Source organism: Aspergillus karnatakaensis, assembly GCF_047715665.1.
Source record: "Aspergillus karnatakaensis strain CBS 102800 unplaced genomic scaffold BJY04scaffold_9, whole genome shotgun sequence".
Taxonomy (NCBI): domain Eukaryota; kingdom Fungi; phylum Ascomycota; class Eurotiomycetes; order Eurotiales; family Aspergillaceae; genus Aspergillus; species Aspergillus karnatakaensis.
In genome coordinates this window covers 236458-256936 of record NW_027395721.1, presented here as the reverse complement: position 1 = coordinate 256936, position 20479 = coordinate 236458, and the positions used below count along the sequence as shown (strand labels likewise).

Here is a 20479-nt window from a genome sequence, read left to right as displayed (position 1 = left end):
CCGCGGCAGCAAACGATGAAATTCGTTCACCAGGCGAACTTGATCTACCGGACGGGCTTCGTTCATCGAGGGAAGATCACTTATCGCTGGACCAGTATCAACTATCGGACACAACTTATATCTTGGATCACACTCGAGACACCGATCTCTCGATCGAGATTCCCGAAAATGGAGTCCGCTTCTGATTACACGCCGTTCCAGAAACGGCTGACTGAAGCCCTTGTCCCGGTGATGCGCAATGTCGGACAGGTTCCTGTCACAGATCTCACTTTTCACCGATCGTCAAATGCAGAGGTTTCAGAAGCACTGGATGAGCAGAGTGGTCGATTGCTCTCTTTGACTTCTTCGATATTGAAAGCAGCTACTGCGGGGACCGACATTCCTGCGCCGAAATTGACAGACGAGGACTCGATTGAGTACAACTGGCGCGGTATTGTGGATGTGATTGATGGACTTTTGGAGAAGGCAGACGCATGTTTGGATGAGTTTACGGGAGTGATCAAGAAATTAAGCCCCTCGCTGCAAGATAAAGAAGGAGAGAAAAAGTCTTTGCGAAAAGACCGTTTCCCAACGCGCTTCCCAACGATATACGACTACGGTCCATCCAAGATTCCCAAACCCCAAATTCAGTTTGAGCATCAAATCGACCCGCAAGACACCTCGCCCTTTACTCCGTTGCTCAAGACGAAGCCGCATGCGATCGAGCCGCTTGAGCAGTCGCTAGCGCCGCCAGCTGGTTCTACAAAGGGTCATCGCAATCCATATGAGACGGAAATCCGTGCCGCGGAATACCCTAAATCTGCGTACGTTACTGCGCCCCCGATCGACTATTTGCCGTTTGAGTCGACGACCGCGACGTACGTGGACACACTAGAAGGTTTGAAAGAGATGCTGGCGGAGTTGAAGTCGGCTAAAGAAATTGCGATCGATTTGGAACATCACGACGTTCACTCGTACCATGGGCTTGTTTCGCTGATGCAGATCAGCACTCGGGAGAAGGACTGGGTAGTGGATACGCTTAAGCCGTGGAGAGAAGAACTGCAGATGCTTAATGAGGTATTTGCGGATCCTAGTATTATCAAGCTGTTCCACGGAGCTAGCATGGACATCATTTGGCTGCAGCGTGATCTTGGCCTCTATGTTGTCGGCATGTTCGACACGTACCACGCCGCTTATGTTCTCAACTACCAGTTCAAAAGCTTGAAATTCCTTCTGAAGAAGTTCGTTAACTTTGAGGCCGATAAGCAATATCAAATGGCGGATTGGCGTGTTCGGCCTCTGCCGTCTGGCATGTTTGACTATGCTCGCTCTGATACGCATTATCTTCTTTATATCTACGACAACATCCGCAACGAACTTCTGGAAAACTCTACCCCCGAAAACAACCTTGTCGATTACGTGTTGAAGAAGTCCAAGGAGGAGGCTTTGCAGCGGTATGAGCGCCCTGTCTACGATGCAGCCACCGGACAAGGCGCCGGTGGTTGGTATGATTTGATGGCCCGCAATCCGGCAGTCTTCAGCAAAGAGCAGTTTGCTGTCTTTAGGGCTGTGCACCAATGGCGTGACAACGTGGCTCGCGAGGTTGATGAAGGCGTACAATGTGTTTTCCCAAAGCACGTCCTCTTCCGTGTCGCCCAAGCCCTACCAGTGAACGTACCTCTGCTACTTACCACACTCGCCCCAGTAACACCACTCGCAAGAGACCGTGTTGAAGAACTATTTGAGGTCATCCAGAACGCTAAATCCGAAGGCGCGAGCGGCCCCGAATGGCGCGATATCTTTGTCAAACCTACCAAATCACCACAGCAATTGCAGGGCACCCTGACGCCCCCAACCACAGATGGATCTCACCCTACCGCAGTCCGCTACGAGGTCTCGCAGTTTTGGGGATCCGTGTTGAACCTCCAGACACCTCCTCAATCCCCGCCACAGTACTCGATTCTAGCCTCTGCCGAAGCCCTCCGCCTTTCCCTCCCTCTCCCACCTATGTCGAGGACAGTCTCTGAGGCTCGCGAGAAGCCAGCCCCACAACCAGTCAAGCCAACCGCAACACCAACACCGAAGGAAGAGGAAGAAGAAAAGCCGGAAAACAGGATCTTTACTATCAAAGATCTCGGCGGCCCCCGCAAACGCAAGTCCGGTCAACTCGTTGAACCAGAGTCTGTGTCAACCTCAGAACAAGAAACGAAAGCCGACCACGAACTCGACGAGATTTCCCTCGATGTCGAGTCCCCGCCGAACAAAAAGCAACGACGTAAAGAAAGACGCGAGCAGAAGCGCAAAGAGAAAGAGGCCAAGGGTCAAAACCGACCTCTTGGTGGAGAAGAGGCACAAGAAGCAGAAGAAGAGGATACCACAACACCGTTCAACTACGACAACGCAGACTCAGTCCTTAACGCAAATCCTCATGCAACCCCTCGTCTTCCCTCAAAGAAACCTTTCAATCCTTATGCAAAGGCTCTACAGGCTCCCTCCGGTGTGCGGAAGGAGAAGAAAGAGATTGCGGGTAAGAGTCATACCTTCCGGTAATCGAATCAGTGGTCTTCGTTATATCTTGTGGCTTTTCGGAGTGGAAACTGCGAGATCGATAGGGAACCGAAGAGGATGGTGGCTTATTTTTTAGTGGCTCACATCTGGACTGTACGATACGTGGAAAAACTACGATTGCTTAGGAGGATCAGGTTGTATAGCTACATCTAGTAAATAGTTTTCGAGAGTGCATAGCGATACCCGAAGTACAAATGTGTGCAATCTTATTCAAAATGAATGATCTGACGATATATCAAATCACTCATCTCTCCAGTTGAATTTCGCTGTAGACCGACTGGGATAGATCGAGGGCTGCAGGTGGTGGCCAGGACTCGGACGCAGCGATCAAATTGATTGGTCGAAAACCACTTACAGAATAAACCACCGTCGACGCGGTCTCACGTGATAGATCGCGTTTCGGACGCGCCAAGCAGCGCATCAATCGATAAGTCAAGCAGCTCACTAGCTACTCCTTCACCACCTTCACCAAGCCAGTAGTCCAGTCATCCTACATACAATCGCAGGGCGACTTGATATCTGGCATCCTACCGAAAAAAAAATCTCACAATGTCATCCCGTCCAGACCTGAAGGTAAGCCCGCTCCCTCCACTCGAACCATTATCCTGACAAGACGACTCTTTTCTAACTCAATCGCACCTTTCAGGTCGACGACGAAGTCGGTTTCATCCGCTTCTACCGCTCTCTTTCCACATCGGACGACACCAACAATGACACAATCCGCATCTTTGACCGCGGTGAATTCTACACCGCGCACGGCTCCGAAGCCGAGTTCATCGCGCGCACAGTCTACAAAACGACCTCCGTTATTCGAAATCTAGGTAGAAGCGATACAGGCGGGCTACCATCTGTTACGATGTCCGTCACCGTGTTCCGAAATTTCCTGCGGGAAGCGCTATTTCGGCTAAACAAGCGGGTTGAGATTTGGGCTGCAACTGGAGCTGCGAAGGGGAAGTTTGAGAAAACCAAGGTTGCGAGTCCCGGGAATCTACAGGATGTTGAGGACGAATTGGGCAGTGTGGGTGCCATGGATGCTACTTCGACGGCACCGATTATACTTGCTGTAAAGATAAGTGCTAAGGCGGGTGAGGCGCGAGGGGTGGGTGTATGTTTCGCGGATGCGAGTGTAAGGGAACTCGGCGTGAGTGAGTTTCTCGATAATGATGTTTACTCGAATTTCGAGTCGCTTGTCATCCAGCTCGGTGTGAAGGAGTGTCTTGTGACTATGGACGTGCAGAGGAAGGATGTGGAGCTGGGTAAGATCCGCGCGATAGCGGATAATTGCGGCATTGCGATCTCGGAACGCCATGTTCAGGATTTCGGAGTGAAGGATATTGAGCAAGATCTCACGCGGCTGTTGAGAGACGAGCGTGCCGCAGGGACGTTGCCGCAGACGGAGCTTAAACTTGCAATGGGTGCGGCGGCGGCACTGATCAAGTATCTCGGAGTTATATCTGATTCGACGAACTTTGGGCAGTATCAACTGTATCAGCATGATTTGGCGCAGTTCATGAAGCTCGATGCTGCGGCGTTGAGGGCCTTGAACCTCATGCCCGGTCCGCGGGACGGAGCGAAGAGCATGAGTTTGTTTGGGCTGTTAAATCACTGCAAGACGCCTGTCGGGAGCCGACTTCTAGCTCAGTGGCTGAAACAGCCATTGATGGATCTGGCAGAGATCAAGAAGCGGCAACAGCTTGTGGAGGCATTTGTGGTCAGTACGGAGCTGCGGCAGACGATGCAGGAAGAACATCTACGGTCAATTCCGGATCTGTATCGGCTTGCAAAGCGTTTTCAGCGAAAACAGGCGAACCTTGAGGATGTGGTGCGAGTTTACCAGGTTGCGATTCGTTTGCCGGGTTTTGTAAACTCGTTAGAGAATGTTATGGATGAAGAATATCAGACGCCACTGGAGAGTGAGTATACGTCGAAACTGAGAAGTCACTCGAACAGTCTGGCGAAACTAGAGGAGATGGTCGAGACGACTGTGGATCTGGATGCGCTGGAGAACCACGAGTTCATCATCAAGCCAGAGTTTGATGATAGTCTGCGGATCATTCGCAAGAAGCTTGATAAGCTGCGAAACGATATGTACTTGGAGCACCGGTCTGTCGCCAAGGATCTGGACCAAGAAATGGATAAGAAGCTGTTCCTGGAGAATCACACGAAGCATGGATGGTGCTTCCGGCTGACGAGGAATGAGGCGGGGTGTATCCGCAACAAGAAGGCATATCAGGAGTGCTCGACGCAGAAGAACGGCGTGTACTTTACGACGTCGACGATGCAGGCTTTGCGTCGAGAACACGATCAGCTTTCCTCGAATTATAACCGTACGCAAACTGGGTTGGTCTCGGAAGTTGTCAACGTTGCAGCTTCATACTGCCCTGTTCTGGAGCAGCTGGCCGGCGTTCTTGCTCATCTCGACGTTATTGTCAGCTTTGCACATGCTTCTGTTCACGCCCCTACAGCTTACAGCAGACCCAAGATTCATCCGCGAGGAACAGGCAACACGGTACTCAAGGAGGCTCGTCACCCATGCATGGAGATGCAAGACGACGTGTCCTTCATTACGAATGACGTATCCCTGATCCGTGACGAGTCTTCTTTCCTCATCATCACCGGCCCCAACATGGGCGGTAAATCAACCTACATCCGCATGATTGGCGTTATCGCACTCATGGCTCAGACTGGCTGCTTTGTGCCTTGCACTGAAGCTGAGCTGACGATTTTCGACTGCATTCTCGCCCGTGTTGGCGCTAGCGACTCGCAGCTGAAGGGTGTCTCAACGTTCATGGCAGAGATGCTGGAGACATCAAACATTCTCAAGTCAGCGACCTCCGAATCTCTCATCATCATTGACGAGCTAGGCCGAGGCACAAGCACATACGACGGATTCGGTCTGGCCTGGGCTATCTCAGAGCACATCGTGACAGAGATCCGCTGCTTCGGACTCTTCGCAACTCATTTCCATGAATTAACATCCCTAGCAGACCGATACCCAAAATCCGTCAAAAACCTGCACGTTGTCGCTTTCATTGGAGACGGCACGACCAAAGAAGAAAATGCCAACTCAAAAGACAAGACTCAGCAAAAAGTCACACTTCTCTACCGAGTCGAGCCTGGGATCTGCGACCAATCTTTCGGAATCCACGTCGCTGAACTTGTCCGTTTCCCAGACAAGGTCGTCAACATGGCCCGGCAGAAGGCCGAAGAGCTGGAAGATTTCACCTCCGCTGATCCAGAGGGTCAACCGTCTACTGCGTCTTCGGCGATTGACAAGTACTCGCAGGAGGAGGTTGAGGAGGGCAGCGCATTGTTAAAGGCGATGTTAGTGAAATGGAAGGCTGCGATTGAGGATCCAGCGAGGGGAGAGTTGAGTGTTGAGGAGAAGAGACAGATAATGAGGGACTTGGTCAAAGGGGATGAGAAGTTACAGGGTAACCGGGTTTTTCAGGGGATTCAAGCTTTGTAGGAGCTAAAAAGAGCTGATGCTTGCTTTCGAGGTACGGTATGTTCGGGCATTTTATGCTTTTTCTATCAGCAGGTAATGGGCGGGGTGGCGTTATGGGATAGACTCTACGGGTGTAGGAGTGCTGTATGTGTATCTCTCGGATGAATAAAGATTCTATATTTTCAATCATTTATCATGCTTAAATTGTTGGTTGAATGAGGTTGCATCGCTGTCTATAGTATGAAATCACGTGGGGCAGGGTCCAGACACTCTTGGGAGTAAATAAGGAAATGAGGAGATTCGCTGGACAAAGGTGGTTGCATGAACATCCACCAAACCCGCCGAGCAGCCCGGCTACTGTTCTTTCCTCCGTTTCCTCGTGGATTCTTCTCCTCGGTAACTTATCGAAGCGCTTCCATCCCTCTCTGAAAGACCAAAAGCCTCCGATTACTCCCTCCGCTATGCGCCCCCAGTCCAATTGAAGCTGCTCCATCCAACAGCTTAATTCATGCACCCCTTTTCCATCCTCACCCTCGGCATCTTCGTTGCGGGCTACATCACCGCGCGGTGGGATCTTGTCACACGGTTATACGAATTGGCTATATTTGCCTGGGATCACGGCGTTGTGGTGTGTCTTGTCGTCCTAATAGTTCCCCGAGTTACTTCCCCGCGAGCTCTACTAACAAGCACTTTTTCACGACTAGACTCGAACCGCAAAGGGATTTGTCTTTCTCTCGTTTTTCTTCTTCCTACTTGTCATTCCAATCAATCATCTTGCGCAGAAGGAGTTCAATCAGGTACACTTCGCCGCTTGTTCTGCCGTAGCTGTGAACAGAAAACTAATCGTTACCGCGCAGCATCCCCGACCCGTCCACCTCGGCGTCTCCGCGCGGGAACAGCTACGCCGTCGAGGCTCGTTCTAGAACTTATTGAAGGATGAAAATATGCAGATGAGTGATGGATTGCTACGGGTATTTTGGCCGTACGGTCTGCCCCGATCGTCGGCGCCGGGTGTGATTGTTGGATGGCGGAATTCGGAGCTGGACTTGTTTGTGCTGGCGGTGTTGGAGGATGTTGAGGTACGCATATACATCTGAGGCTCTAGACTAGGAGATGCTGATTTTACTTATCTGGCAGCCCAGAAACGTCGACAATGCTCTCCGTGCGGGCATCCTTTTTCGCAACAGCCCTCATCCTGTCCCACGCATATTTGGTCTCTGTGGCCGCTCCTCAATGCATGTTCTGGGCTCAACCAACTCGCGCGATCCTCCAACGGCGTTCAACTCGGCGCACTTGCTTGTTACGACAAGTCCATCGTGCAAGATTCCAAGGATATACTGTCCGCCAGAGACCAATCTTTCGATTCAGGTTATAATGTTTGATCGGCCGGACCCGACAAGGATGGAATACATGTCGCTGAATCCAATTTCACTTGCATTGGAGGATAAGGCACTTACTGCGGACAGAACCGACACAGTATCGGATATGGTCGAAACTACAGAGGGAATACAAAGGGCACGAGCGCAGAAGCTGGTGGAGAAGCTGAAGCTACATACGGTTGTCAAACATGTTGCATCGCATAAGGAGTTGGCGCTCCCGTTCATCGTCAATCAGGTGAATTGCGCATACGAGATGGGGAAGCTAATAGAGAAGAACAGTAGTTTGATCGGAATCCGCGTGAAGAGAAGTATGAGTGTGTCGGAAAGGGTAGTTGAGTCGGCTACAACAGCATGGGATTTTTTCATCCTCGGAGTGTCATACGTTTTTTGGCAGTGGATTTGGCCAGTTGTTACCCGAGTGTTCGTGATCGGCTTGGTTTTTCACCGTGCTATTGCGGACTTTGTCCTGCAAGTCCTGGAGTGGCGCGCTCGACCTGACGCCGCGGCGTTGAAGGATATTTCAGCAACGGCACAGCAGGTAGACATCCGTCTGCAGCAGTTCTGCTACTGGCCTACACAGTATGTCAAATTGCGACAACGAAAGGATGACTGGGAAAGTGTCACAACCTACCATGCGCACTACATCCGTTTCTATAACAGCCTTTGGCTTGTCGCCAATGATGTGATCATCGGAATCGCCCTAGGGTCATACATCATCGACAATGCGAACTGGGTAGCTTATCAGATCAATTATATCCTGAGCGGCTGGACAGTCGAGGGTCTTCAGCGGACGATATCATGGCTGATGGATTGGCCCGCTGGGTTGAAACTAAACAACGAGCTTGCAGCATTCCTCGGTGATCTTTTTCTTTGGGTCATTGAAAACTGGGCAGGTAAGAAACCTTCTCTCATTTATGGCGTTTTGCTTATCTATTAGCATGCATCGCGAATCTCCAACCCTACCTCCCTCATATCATCTACGTAATCGGCTGCGCAAGCTTTGCCGGTGCCAGCATGCCAATCGCCCTCTTCTCGGACCTCATCTCCATACTTACCGTACATATCTACTCCTTCTATATCGCATCAGCCCGGATATTCAACTGGCAACTCACGATCATCATCTCCCTCTTCCACCTGTTTCGCGGCAAAAAGCGAAACGTCCTCCGCAACCGTATAGATTCTTGCGACTACGATCTCGATCAGCTCCTCCTTGGGACTATTCTGTTCACCGTCCTTTTCTTTCTTCTGCCAACAGTTATAGTATTTTACCTCGCCTTTACGTCTGCGCGGATGTTGATCATCTCGCTGAAGGCGGCTCTGGACACCTGGCTGGCTTTTTTGAACCATTTCCCGCTCTTTGCGCTGATGTTAAGAGTTAAGGACTCGAGACGCTTACCTGGTTTGTCTATCTATCCTCTGTTTTATGACCTCAACTCATAAGTATTAGGCGGAATTCGCTTTGAAATTGGCGAAGAACTTGACAACACCTCCACCCTCAACCTCAACTCTACTATTCACTATATCCACCTCGAAGTGAGCACCCTTTCTTTCACTCAAGCCTATTATAAAACTCTAACAGATAACCCAGTCTATCCCTTTAACTCTCCGTGCCATGTTCGATCAATATTTCCAACTCGGTCACCGCCTCCGAAAACACTACCTCTCACCCCGTGTCATCTTCTGCCTCTTCACCGGCCGCTTCGTCCCTCCCATCCACCGCAGAAACCTATACAGTATGCAGTATAGTATGCTTCCCGATGTGCGGCCCTCGCTCGCGCAAGTCTGGACAGAGTTGACGCAGGTGAGGAAGAGTAGCAGTGGGGGATCAAGTTCTGGCTCTGCGAGTGCGCCTGGGGGATTGATGAACATGAAGGTGCTTTCGGACGGGGCTGGTGCCGGGGGCGGAGGGCGGCGAAGAGGAGGTCGGTAGCCAGGGATGGCTTTTGTTCTTCCTTGTTCTTTCCAATACAGGTGATGGCGTATAGATAGACTACGGATGGGGAATCCAGAGAGTAAACGGAGTCAGGCTGTTTATAATAATAGTAATGATAAAATCCTGTCAGCACACGATACGTGCATCTGCGAAGCTACGCTAAACATCAAAAATAGACCTAGTATATTAAAAGTTAAGTGCAGGTTGTTCCTGTTCTTCTCGGGGCCATGTAAGTATGTGCTGAGTCAGCAGTTAACCGACGCCATGCAGGCGACATCAAAACGTCGACGGCAACAACACCCATCAGCCAGTCAACATCTCTCCAGATCAGCACCACACATGTACAGTTCTCGATAATGGTTGCGACCCCTGCTCTGCATCAACTGGATCTGTCACATGGGCTGTCTGTCAGGCGCTGAATTGAGTTTCGTCCGTGTGAGGCGGAAGTCCAGACCGACACCATCGCTTTGACCAACTCTACTTCGGAGGAGAAGAATAGTCTCAATACAGGGCTAGCAACCGCCCAAATTGACCCTGGCTCTCCAGTCCCAAAAGCTTTGAAACTGTCTTCACCAAATCAAAAACAACCATGGCCAGTGAACCCTCATATATAGACTACGAGGCCTTCCTGGACCCCTCCTTCAGTCCAGCCTCATTCGCCAACTCCCTGGTCGTAGCCACCAACAATGCAACAGACACACCGCTGGACCTGTCAACCCCGCTTTCCCGCGTGCTCTTCGACCTCCAAGAGATCGACACGCACATTCACACGCTGACCACCAAATCAGCCCTTCCCCTGCTCACGCACACGCGGGACCAGACCACCGCTGCAGGCAAGATTCTAACTCAAGCCGATGGGCAAATTGCTGCTGTGTCGCAGGGCTATGAGAGGTTGGAGCGCGAGGTGCTGCGCAAGTGGGAGGCCGCGGAAGAGGCACGGGTTGCGACGGTGAATTCGCTGGCGACTGTACGGCTTGCACGCGGTGTTGCGCGATGCGTTGCGCTTGGGAGGCAGCTCGATGGCCAAATGGTAGAGGTCACAGGGCGTGGAGGGCTTGGTGGTGGTGAAGGAACAGCTTCCCCATCACCGACCGGGCGGGACGACACACGTGCGTTGGAGCGCGCTGCGTCAACGATCGTGAGTCTGCGGCGGCTCCTCTCCGACACCGCCGCTGGCGAGGAAGGCTACAGCCTGGATCGGGTGAAGGTCGTGCGGACCATCAAGTCTGAGCTTCTCATTCCGGCAGAGAATCTCGTCAAGGCACGAGCACAGCAAGCCATAAACCGGTTCTCTATCACCAGCACATCAAACGGCAGCGCATCCACTCAGTCAAACTACAAACAGGCACGCGATGCACGAGCCCGTCTTGTCTCAGGCGTCAATGTCCTCTACCTGCTTTCTCCGCTGCCGCCCAAGCAACAGGCAGGACAAGCATCTTTCACCCCGTCCCTCCTCCTCTCTGCGCTCCAATCATACATCCAAACGACAATCACGGCATCTCTAAACAACCTTTCTCGCTCCCTAACCATGCTCCCGACACTCGACCGCACCCTCCCTGAAATCTCAGCCCGGTGCCAGGATATTTTTGCCCTTGAGGCGATCCTTTCTACAATTCGCCCACCCACACATCCTTCCCTCCCAGAGCCTCAGTCTCAAACTCAAGAAAAGGAGAACCAGAACCTCCTAAACCCTCTTCTCACCGCCCTCGACACATCCTCATTACCATCCTATTTCTGGCGCTCCCTCGCCTCATCGCTCTCACCGCGCGTGCAAGAGATCCTCCAACGCGGTGGTGTCTCAGCCAGAACATTACGGTCTAACAAGGATAAACTAAAAAGAGAGATTCGAGAGTGTGTGCTTCGTGGATCTCAGGCAACGATCTCAATCGGTGTTGGTTCTGGTGAGAAACGAGAAGCTCAAGAGGAGAGAAAGAACTGGGAGCGAGAGGCTGCTGTTATGGTTGGATCCGTTGTGGGTAGTTTATAGCTGGATTCTACGTAGCTCTCCTGTGGACGTCTCATATGGCAGGGCAAGGTGTTTACCTATGTATATATCTAATTCTATGAAACCCAGCATACCATGTTCCTGTACAAACTGTCTATAAGACACGCCACACTCTTTCCTTGTCCAAAGACTCTTTACGGTGTAGGGTGGGGAGTAGTGAGTTGGTTTGCGAAAACTAAATCAATTGACTATAATGAAGATGTGAGATGAAAGAAAGATGGACTTGTTCCAAGGCGCATAGAGATGAAGGAGTAGAATAACTAGCTGGTAATATAGGTAGATATATAGTTATGAGATGTACACAGTACCTACAACGCATACCATGTACAGAGTACAACTATATCCTGCATCCATCCCTACCCGATCAATGGATAAAATATCACGAGGTACGGACGGGACCGCCCACTTGAGCCTCATTTTCGGCTTTTCGAATTCAAACTCCAGCGCCAGCGACTTCGTTACACTGTAACACCCACCCGAACACATCTCCCCACTCCTCTACTAATCAGCAATTGAAAAAGAAAACAACACAGTCGTGATACAAACGCCCGGCTACCCTCGGAAGTCGGCAATCCTTCCCCTTACCCGAGTCAGACTCAGCGTGAGGGTCATGGAAGGTGTATTAGTAACTTGGAGTCATCACCGATAAGTAAAAAGCCCAGGGGGGGGTGGAGGCGATGCGGGTATGCAATAGGAATAATCTTATTGCTTATGATATGCATGGGTTGCGCATGGGTGTACGTATGAGGTTGTACGAGGGGTTGCTATTGGTCGGTTGTAGAGGGGCAGTTGGAGGTCGATACCCTTAACGCTGGAGGTTATGCGACTGGGGGGCTCACCGCTACATGTATCTACGGAGTAGGCTGGAGTCTGTGCCCGTGCGAATCAACGTAGCCGTACGAAGTACTCCGTACCCCGTAGTTCGTACCTGGACGGATTGGTGGTGTCTTGATTCTGTGTGTTTATCGACCAAATCAGATCTAATGGTTGCCTGGGTGACGCACGGGATATTGATAAGGAGTTGGCGGGGTCTGGACATTTCGGCCGGTTTCAAGATGGGGTGTTCTGCCAGGGAGTAAGCCTCAGTTAAGGTACCTGTGGTCGTGTACTAAATAGCAGCTAGAGCAGGTACCAACTGCTCGGGCCTGGCCGTCTAGTTGGAGCTAGTGAGTTGACACCGGAGCAAGTCCGCTGTCGTAGTACTCATTTAGCCAGGTGACCATCACAAATTATTCAAAGTACTCCGTAGCGAAGCGACTTTTTTTCTTTCTTTGTTCGTGTCAGGAAACCTTGCTCGTGAACATATATGATCCCTACCACCTCTGAAACCAAGAACCGGGACAGCGTTGACCAGGTCCAGGCCCTTCCAAGAGAGAAGAGGGGCAGCGCGCTGGGCTGATGTGGCGCCGTGCCTGTGCCTGCGATTATCAAGTTTTGGAGTCTCACTCGTCGAAGAGCAGCTGGATTGGCTGTTGAACATGGCTGCCCCTCTTTGTTTCCTTCCAGCCCCTGATATCGCCACCAGGTGTGAGTCTGAGGGCGGCTCAGATGCACTCTGTTTCTGGCTTACGGTGCTGGTGGCGTGATTGGTCCCTAGTCGTAAAGCTGTCGTATCAAGGAGTCAGGTGCCAGTCAGGTGCGGAGTCGAGGCGATCAGATTGAAATCGAAGTGGCCGTGCCAATCAGGGAGCAGGGTTTGTCGGGTCTGAGGGAAAGGCCCATGCAGCAACTGTCATGGCCCATGGGAAATGGGATAAATCATAAAGATGGTGGTTGGAGTGGCAGGTGGTTGTCAGCTTGGATAGCGGGGTCGCAGTAAAAGTCAACCCCACCATTTCTCCACAGTTGACAGCCGGCTTAAATCATCGATTCTAGGAACCTTGGGGAGCAACTGAGGAGTGCCTGCGAAGAAGAACTCCGTTGAACTTGAAAACTTGACTTTGCGCGAGCCAACGGGTGGCCTTGTGGGCATTCTTGTACTCTGGGCCAATTGCTGTCTTGCGGGCGGTCGATCATGAGGTCGCCATTGCGTGTCGGGCGGGGATGGGCGCAGACTGACACCCAGGAACAGGGAAGAGAGGACAAGTGACGCTGTACGGAGTATACTCTGATTCCCTGCCAGGTAAGAGGTCACTTTGTGCTGCCGGACACTCCGAGATGTATATTCCGTTTTGAGCACCCTGGGCATGGTGCCCTGGAGTTGAACCTTGCGACGGATATTTAACCTTATCTCACCATGCGCAAGAGAGAAGCCGTCAGATGATACATGGAGATGGAGTTCGTCCGGTCCAGATTTTACCCCATCCTACACTGGTTGTCCTCCAGGGTACTGTGGAACACCATCCATCACGCCGAACAGGGAACAGGGCACAGGTCTCCATATGGCTGCCTGTATAATACAGGCCATGCGTAAGCACATCATCTCGTCAGCAGGTGGTGTCAAGATCATCACTCCTTCGCGTATTCTTGATCGGCATGCCATGCTCGAGGGCTGCGAAGGTCAGAAACTGTCACAGTTTGGGGTCAACTCTGTCAAAAGCATGAAGCGTCACCAAAACGATGGTTCATCTTAATGGGCCCGGTGGGGAAGTATCTGCCATGTCTATGCAGCGGAAATATGGAATCCATATCCAAGGTTTGAACGCTGCTACCTGGAGGGGGCCGAGCGTGACCCAGGAACAAGCTTTCACCTCAGAGGCCTGAAGTATAATCCGGAGGTCATATCTGGAACTCCTATGGGACATATATGGTACGGTAAGAGGCGAAAACCAGGAGTGGATGTTTGTACGATCCCAATGTAAGGTACTCCTGCATGTACCTCGTGGCATGCGCTCGGATGCCCTCCAAAGGGCGGACGTACGGAACGGGGATTTATCACCTATCGGGGAGGCCGTGCGCTTCCGGAAGGCTTTCTGAGCCGGGAATGGTTCGTACCGACACGACGAGAATAATATGAGGGATATCCCAGCCAGCGTTCATGTTGCAAAGAGCTCCCAAAAGCAAGGTGGAAGCTCAGAATCTGGATGGACCCGCCAGGAGTGATAACGTCACTCGCTTCAACCAGAAATCAATGTCCAGAATCTAGAACCTCAGTGCGCCGGATGTGGAAATAGGAAGAGATAGAAGACATCATCAGGTCTAAGCGGTTCCTGAATGGTTGTCAGAGGAAAAAGAATCCCAAGCTGGGGGATGAGGGCACCTCGCGGTGTGAAAACAGCACTTACTGTAGCTTTCTGTAGCTAGGCTTTCGGCAGCCCTTTCCAGGAATGAGCTGTGCATCCACTCCGATTTGTTCTTTGTTTCCCATGGGATAAATTGACAAGAACTTTGGAGAGGAGCTGAGCCTGACAGGGCCCTTTTCAATTAATTCCTTTCAATTATGCTGCTAAGCGCCGGGTTTCCTGGTACAGGCCCCAGGGCCCAGACAGCATGGTTTTGGTACTGTAAGATTGAGTCACTGCTGCGGCTGAAGTAGCTTCGCAAGTATATCGAGAGGTGTATCCAGATTGTATATAGATCTAACCTTGTGCAACGGTAGCGAAGATCAGCTCTATACAACCTCGAGCTGGGAGAAATCAAGATTGAAGACTCAAGCCTTTGCTCCATCGAGTGCCAAGAGAGGATTCTATTTGAGGGTCCAAAGAGCAGGAAAAAGAACCCCACTAGGTGATCGAAAGTCGATGATTCGTGTGCAGTCAAGCGCACCAAGTCGTCAGTACCTGGGGCTAACCACAGCTCTTGCCTATCACCGTCCACCTCTGAGTTCATCGAAGATCATGATGTTTTCATTACTCTACCTGATTCTGGAGTCTGGAGTGAGTGTACTCCGTAGGAAGCAGCGTGCAGACTTTGTAGAACTAGAGACTTACAGTTATGAAGATAAAGATGAATATGACTCTCAATGACAGCGACAGAGTTAGCTACAGGTATACACACCCATGGAACCCCCTCTCTTGCCCCTCGTTTCTCGCCGCCGGTGTTTCTGATAAGCTCCTTTCCCCAATCTTCCAAACTTCTTCCCCTTGTGGCCATTCCTTCTCCTCAGTTCTTCGTCATCACCACTGCACCAGTTCCTAAGGTTCCAGAGGTCCAAAGGTTCCAGCTACACACTACCTACCGTACTGGTGCGGGAACTTGCCGTCATTAGCTATCATTCCCCTTGCTTCTTACTTCAGTCCTGACCCCCCCTTGTCTGGCCTGATTAGTCTTTGACTTCTTTCTTTCTTTCTTTCTCTTCTTCTTAACTGATTCCTCCCTGAATCTTCACGATCGATCGGATTTCTCCTCTGTTCCGTCTCCTCCTTGACAGCCCTGCTTGACCTTCGGCTCCTCTCGGCTGGCAAGGCTCTTGAAACCAAGTTTATCCTCGACTCCGCTTCGCGCCCGCCCTGTCTATCTCGTGGGCTTTCCGGTGCCTGTTGACTCCAAACCTACTATTCCTTTTTCCTAGCTCCTATTAATAGGCGCTGGCTTTTGGACTGATCTGATTTTATTGTAATAACCGGCGGCCCCCTTCCTTCGTCTCGCGTCGATCCAGCGAGAAAGAATCGATTTATTGTCACCTTGTTGCCCAGTATTGGATCTAGGCTGGGACCCTCTAGTCTTGGCTGGGCCCCGGTGTCTTGAATTCCTACTGTCATACCCACACCACAACCACCACCCAGGACTCGACTTTCAATCCCCATCGAGTCTTGTCTTTTCCCTCCCTCTCTCTCTGTCTCTCTCTCTTCCACCTCTTCTAATGTTCCTCCTTCCTTTTCGCTTCTTCTCTCCGACCACTCCTTTTCACTCTTGAGGGATGCGCCTTCGACTTTAATGGGACTCTCCATTTCTCGCCATCCATCTATTCTTGATTTGCCATCCTCACCTGGCCAGTCCGTCATCCTCAGTCTCCATCCGAACCTCCCTCGTACCCATCCCCTCGCTTAAATCTTCTGCGGGTGGTTCGACTCTTTCCTCCCCTTTCTTGTGAGTGTTACAGATTGGGGAACGAAGAATAAAGCAACTGAGAAATTAGGCTTTCTTTTTTCTGACCCATCTTCATCCCTTGCGAGTCCTCGCGGCCCAGCAAACTATCTTTGGCGGTCCACTTGCTTACATGGCCTGCGCTCATCAATCTAGTAATCATCATTTCCTTTCGATCTCGTCTTCCTATTTCGTGTCGAAAACGTCGCTTTTATCGAAAATACCCCCGCGACAAGCGAGTGCATAGATCTTGGAGTGGCTTGCTCATGAACGGTGGTTGTTAATATGTCTTCCTTTCTACCCGTCAATAACATTCCTTCGCCACCGGACCGTCACATGGAGGATACCGTCTCTAGTTCCACCCCTCGCCCTCATTCGCACAATATGCCGACCCAGGACGGAGGGATATCAAATGCTTTAAATGGAGAGTCGAGTTTGCGAAGGGCACACGTGCCCGATGGATCTCGTGGGAACTCAATGTCTGACGATACCATTCAAGCGGACTCTGATGGAGAGCGCGACTGCTCAGATCATGACTCTGATCACAAAGGACACGCACCGCCGAACAAGAAGAAGAAGGGACAGCGATTCTATTGTACCGAGTTTCCGCCCTGCAACCTGAGCTTCACCCGGAGTGAACATTTGGCTCGACATATTCGAAAGCACACTGGAGAGCGCCCCTTCCAATGCCACTGCTCACGACGATTCTCCCGGCTTGATAACCTGCGCCAACACGCTCAAACGGTCCATGTGAATGAGGAGATACCGGGCGATTCACTCGCGGCTACTGGTACTCGCTTTCAGCGACAGATCCGTACCGACCGAGTTCGTCCGCAAGGTCGCGCCAGAGCAGGCACCGGAGGCAGTCAAGGAACTCATAGCCGGGGACACAGCAGGAATCTTTCGACCTCGAGCATTGCGTCCGCAGCCTCCACGTTCAGTCAGCCTCCCGAACTTCGTCGGCGTCCGCCCCCGTTGATCATGGCCAACGATCCTGCTGCAAGGAGCAGGCTGGGGTTTGACCCGATGATAGATGTACCAACGACGCCGCCAGGCCAGGTTCGCGCCCTTCATGTGCCACCCGGTGGTTCTCCTTATACACCTTCACGGATGTATCCCGCCGACGCCTCCCCCATGCCGGGACCCCAAGGCACTGGCTTCTGGGATGGTAAAACCGCTGCTCGTCGGCTGTCCGTTCCTTCGGGCGCCAATCCATTTACATCTTTGAATTATCCACAGCCTCACCCAACATCGAACTACCCGCCAGCAGGAGAAATATATGCTAGTCCCGTCAGCGCAACGGGGCCGAGGGACGACAGACATTACCACCCGTCCGAAGCGGATCTGCGACGAAGGACATGGCATTTCTCTACGTGGCCAAATCACCCCCGACCTGAATATAACGGCACACCGAATATGCAGACCTCCGAGACGCTGCCGCCAGCGCTAGGACCGAGTGAATCTGCGGACCGGTCAACACGTCTACCGGGCATTGAAAGCTTCGACAAAGTCGTTGCTCAGCGACCATTGACACCCCCTGTGCGCCGGCCAAGTCCGATGCAAATCGACACCCGTCAAAAGCCGCAGGCTCCGGGCTACAATTTCAGCGGCGGATATAATTATGCACCGCCATCGTCTCGACCGCCTCCGCCTGTTTCCGGCCCAGGTCATCGGCGCGGGCATGTCTCGTGGGATATGTCGCTGCACACCAATCTGACGGGCCTCAACATTAGAGACAAGCCAACTCCTCATCGCGATGCGTCGCACTGGAGCCAACAGACGATATCGGAGATTCGAAACGTCGGATCCCGGCCGTCCTCGTCGTACCAGCAACAGGTTCAAGGCTTCCGTGGTCATCATAGTCATCATTCATCCTCATATAGTACTGCGTCGTCTCACGCTGCGCGAACAAGTCCGGAAGATTCAAGTAGTAGTGAGGGTGTGCACACTCCCTCGACGGCTTCGATTGAGTATCATCCGGCCATCGTCCACAACAATGGCTACGTTGAACCCCATCACCCTCCATTCTCTTCTGATGCACCTCAAACAGTACGCCCCCGTTATCCTGGAGGACGGTTGCGATAGATCACTGATCTGGAGTACAGGCTTGTCCTCCTATACCACCACAACCATATCATACAAAGCACGATTCGCAAGCTGGCCCGAGAGATCCTGGGATGGGTCGACTCGAGGCTCTTGTAGCCGTCGCTACGAGCGAAAATAAGAACGCCGCGGATATCATGGTGTGACCCTTGTTCGATTACCAATAGGTTCCGATTACCACGATTTACTATTACTATCGCTGCATTGTGTTTTCTTGCGTTCAAGCCCAGAGACGATGTGACTGCCGAATTAGCGTTGTCCTTCTTCCCTTCCGGATGGCCGGCCTCTTTTCCACTTTTCGGTCGTTTGAACTTGACCTGTATAGGAGTTCTTGGCCCATGGCCTTTCTTTTATCTATATACACTGCTGGGTTGCGGAAACTCATGATGACCTATGATGACTGATGATTAACGCCTGGTGACTGCTTTCATGGTGGTGTTTTGAATGCCAATTAAGCTTGTTCGGATACATTGGTTCTTTCTGTCTTGTTGCTTTGCATGATTTGGCGTTTTTTCGGTAGTCTGTCGAAGATATGCCAGCCACGAGGCTGGCAGTGGAGTGGCAGTGTCCTCCCCTATCGACTCATCTCAACTATAGGAAATCTCAATGCGTTCTTGTAAGCTAACTTCGGCGGCTGTTGCAGTTATAAAATGCTCCATCTAGTTTTGATCCACTTCATATGCAATCGCAAGCCAACTGATATCATTTCGGACTTCACCCAACAGCTTCCAAGAGTAATCTATTCTTAAGCCCCGAAACACGGCTGCTTCTCCACGATGATCTCACTAGTGGTCTGCGACAGTGGGTGGTGACAAGTGCTGCCGGCTTGGTCCATGGCAGATGACCATCCATGACGTCAGACTAGACCTGCAGGTCCAAGAGCATCACCGATTCTCCCCGCGCTTGAGCCAGTATATAATCCCCAGAAGCTTCCTTCTTGCCTTTGGTCAGAATCAGAATCAATTGCTTTTAATCCAATCTTCATCCTCAGAAGCTCTCTACTACTCCCTCCGCACGAACAACAAATCACCAACGCTAACTTACCTACTACCACCATCACAACACACTCAATTACCTCACGACAATCAAACTCATCACAATGTCCGCTGCCCCTAAGTCCCGTGTTGGTCTCTATGCCGGTCTCGGTGCCCTCGGCGCTGGCGCCTACTACCTGTACCGCGCCGGAGGTGACCCCAAGGTTGCTAAGGAGGAGGTGAAATGTGAGAGCCACCTATTTCTGGCATCTTCAAACTGTGGCATATACTAACCTGGAACATCTAGACGACGTCTACAAGGCCCGCGCTAACGCCCCTACACCCGGCACTGGCGAGCGCGCTGGTGAGAAGGCCGGACTTGAGACGAACCTGAACCTTGACGAAGCTGTATGATTTTCCTTACCTTACCAATAACCAATAGTCAAGAGGCACAATGTTAACACTGAATCAAGGGCACCAGCCCCGCAGGCCGCGACCCCACACTGGCTTCCCAGGCCCAGCGCAAGCTCGATGACTTGAGCGCCGTCGGAAACAAGAAGGTCGATGAATTCAGCCAAGCCGGCAAGGTGCAAGCACTTAAGCTGAAGGATGAGGCGGAGGAGAAGGCGCAAGAGGCGAAGAGCACGGTGTCTGGATGGTTCGGGTCGAAGAAATAGATCCATCGTTCAGCATTGGGTTGACTTGATAATGATTGTATGAATCGCGGGCGTGCTGTGCACTGATTCCTGACGTTACGGATTCGGATCCGGAGTTTTGATGTATTTATGATTATGGGTCTAATAATCCAATCGACGACTATCCATATGGACTAAACTAAACTACTTGTGTTTCCTCCGGGGTATGCTGCATTCCACATGGGAGACTATTAGCTCTCCAGGCCCATACTCGGGTTCCTGGATCGGGATCACCATAGAGACAGACAATACAATAGATTTTGGTTTTGGGCATGATAAAAGCTTTCCGTTCCTTTTCCCCGCCATCATTCTCCTTCCATACAAACTCACGTCGCGATCAATCATGAAACGCGCGTGTCGGATACAGTTGAGGAACGGGTAATATAACCGCATTGGGTCAAAACGCGACGCGTCTCCATCCGCGCCTAGA

General features: G+C 51.5%; 7 protein-coding genes across 7 annotated transcripts; 5 read left to right on the top strand and 2 right to left on the bottom strand.

The window, feature by feature from the left end:
- The first annotated feature begins 17 nt into the window (after positions 1 to 17).
- Positions 18 to 2840, top strand: BJY04DRAFT_181689 (exosome nuclease subunit RRP6). Its single transcript, XM_073710228.1, has one exon. It carries the CDS (start codon positions 169 to 171, stop codon positions 2527 to 2529), a length of 2361 nt encoding a protein of 786 aa, XP_073574471.1. The 5' UTR covers positions 18 to 168; the 3' UTR covers positions 2530 to 2840.
- A 256-nt stretch (positions 2841 to 3096) lies between these two features.
- BJY04DRAFT_233007 (muts domain V-domain-containing protein) lies at positions 3097 to 9304 on the top strand (the record flags this gene model as incomplete). Its single annotated transcript, XM_073719859.1, has 9 exons — positions 3097 to 3120; positions 3194 to 3994; positions 4025 to 4143; positions 4174 to 6012; positions 6951 to 7074; positions 7133 to 8267; positions 8462 to 8773; positions 8822 to 8907; positions 8963 to 9304. The coding sequence occupies 9 exons, from the start codon at positions 3097 to 3099 to the stop codon at positions 9302 to 9304; spliced, it is 4782 nt and encodes a 1593-aa protein (XP_073574470.1).
- A 315-nt stretch (positions 9305 to 9619) lies between these two features.
- Positions 9620 to 11465, top strand: BJY04DRAFT_181684 (Golgi transport complex subunit COG5). The gene has a single exon (XM_073710227.1). The coding sequence runs from the start codon at positions 9897 to 9899 to the stop codon at positions 11292 to 11294; it is 1398 nt and encodes a 465-aa protein (XP_073574469.1). The 5' UTR covers positions 9620 to 9896; the 3' UTR covers positions 11295 to 11465.
- A 1498-nt stretch (positions 11466 to 12963) lies between these two features.
- On the bottom strand, positions 12964 to 13688 carry BJY04DRAFT_168608 (uncharacterized protein). Its single transcript, XM_073709170.1, has one exon. It carries the CDS (start codon positions 13498 to 13500, stop codon positions 13135 to 13137), a length of 366 nt encoding a protein of 121 aa, XP_073574468.1. The 5' UTR covers positions 13501 to 13688; the 3' UTR covers positions 12964 to 13134.
- A 1914-nt stretch (positions 13689 to 15602) lies between these two features.
- BJY04DRAFT_168583 (uncharacterized protein) lies at positions 15603 to 16379 on the bottom strand. The gene has a single exon (XM_073709168.1). It carries the CDS (start codon positions 16193 to 16195, stop codon positions 15746 to 15748), a length of 450 nt encoding a protein of 149 aa, XP_073574467.1. The 5' UTR covers positions 16196 to 16379; the 3' UTR covers positions 15603 to 15745.
- Positions 16380 to 18481, top strand: BJY04DRAFT_168584 (C2H2-type zinc finger protein). Its single transcript, XM_073709169.1, has one exon. It carries the CDS (start codon positions 16563 to 16565, stop codon positions 18360 to 18362), a length of 1800 nt encoding a protein of 599 aa, XP_073574466.1. The 5' UTR covers positions 16380 to 16562; the 3' UTR covers positions 18363 to 18481.
- An 856-nt stretch (positions 18482 to 19337) lies between these two features.
- BJY04DRAFT_181676 (uncharacterized protein) lies at positions 19338 to 20320 on the top strand. The gene is made up of 3 exons (XM_073710226.1): positions 19338 to 19600; positions 19662 to 19762; positions 19828 to 20320. Exons 1-3 carry the CDS (start codon positions 19480 to 19482, stop codon positions 20029 to 20031), a joined length of 426 nt encoding a protein of 141 aa, XP_073574465.1. The 5' UTR covers positions 19338 to 19479; the 3' UTR covers positions 20032 to 20320.
- Positions 20321 to 20479: the final 159 nt, after the last annotated feature.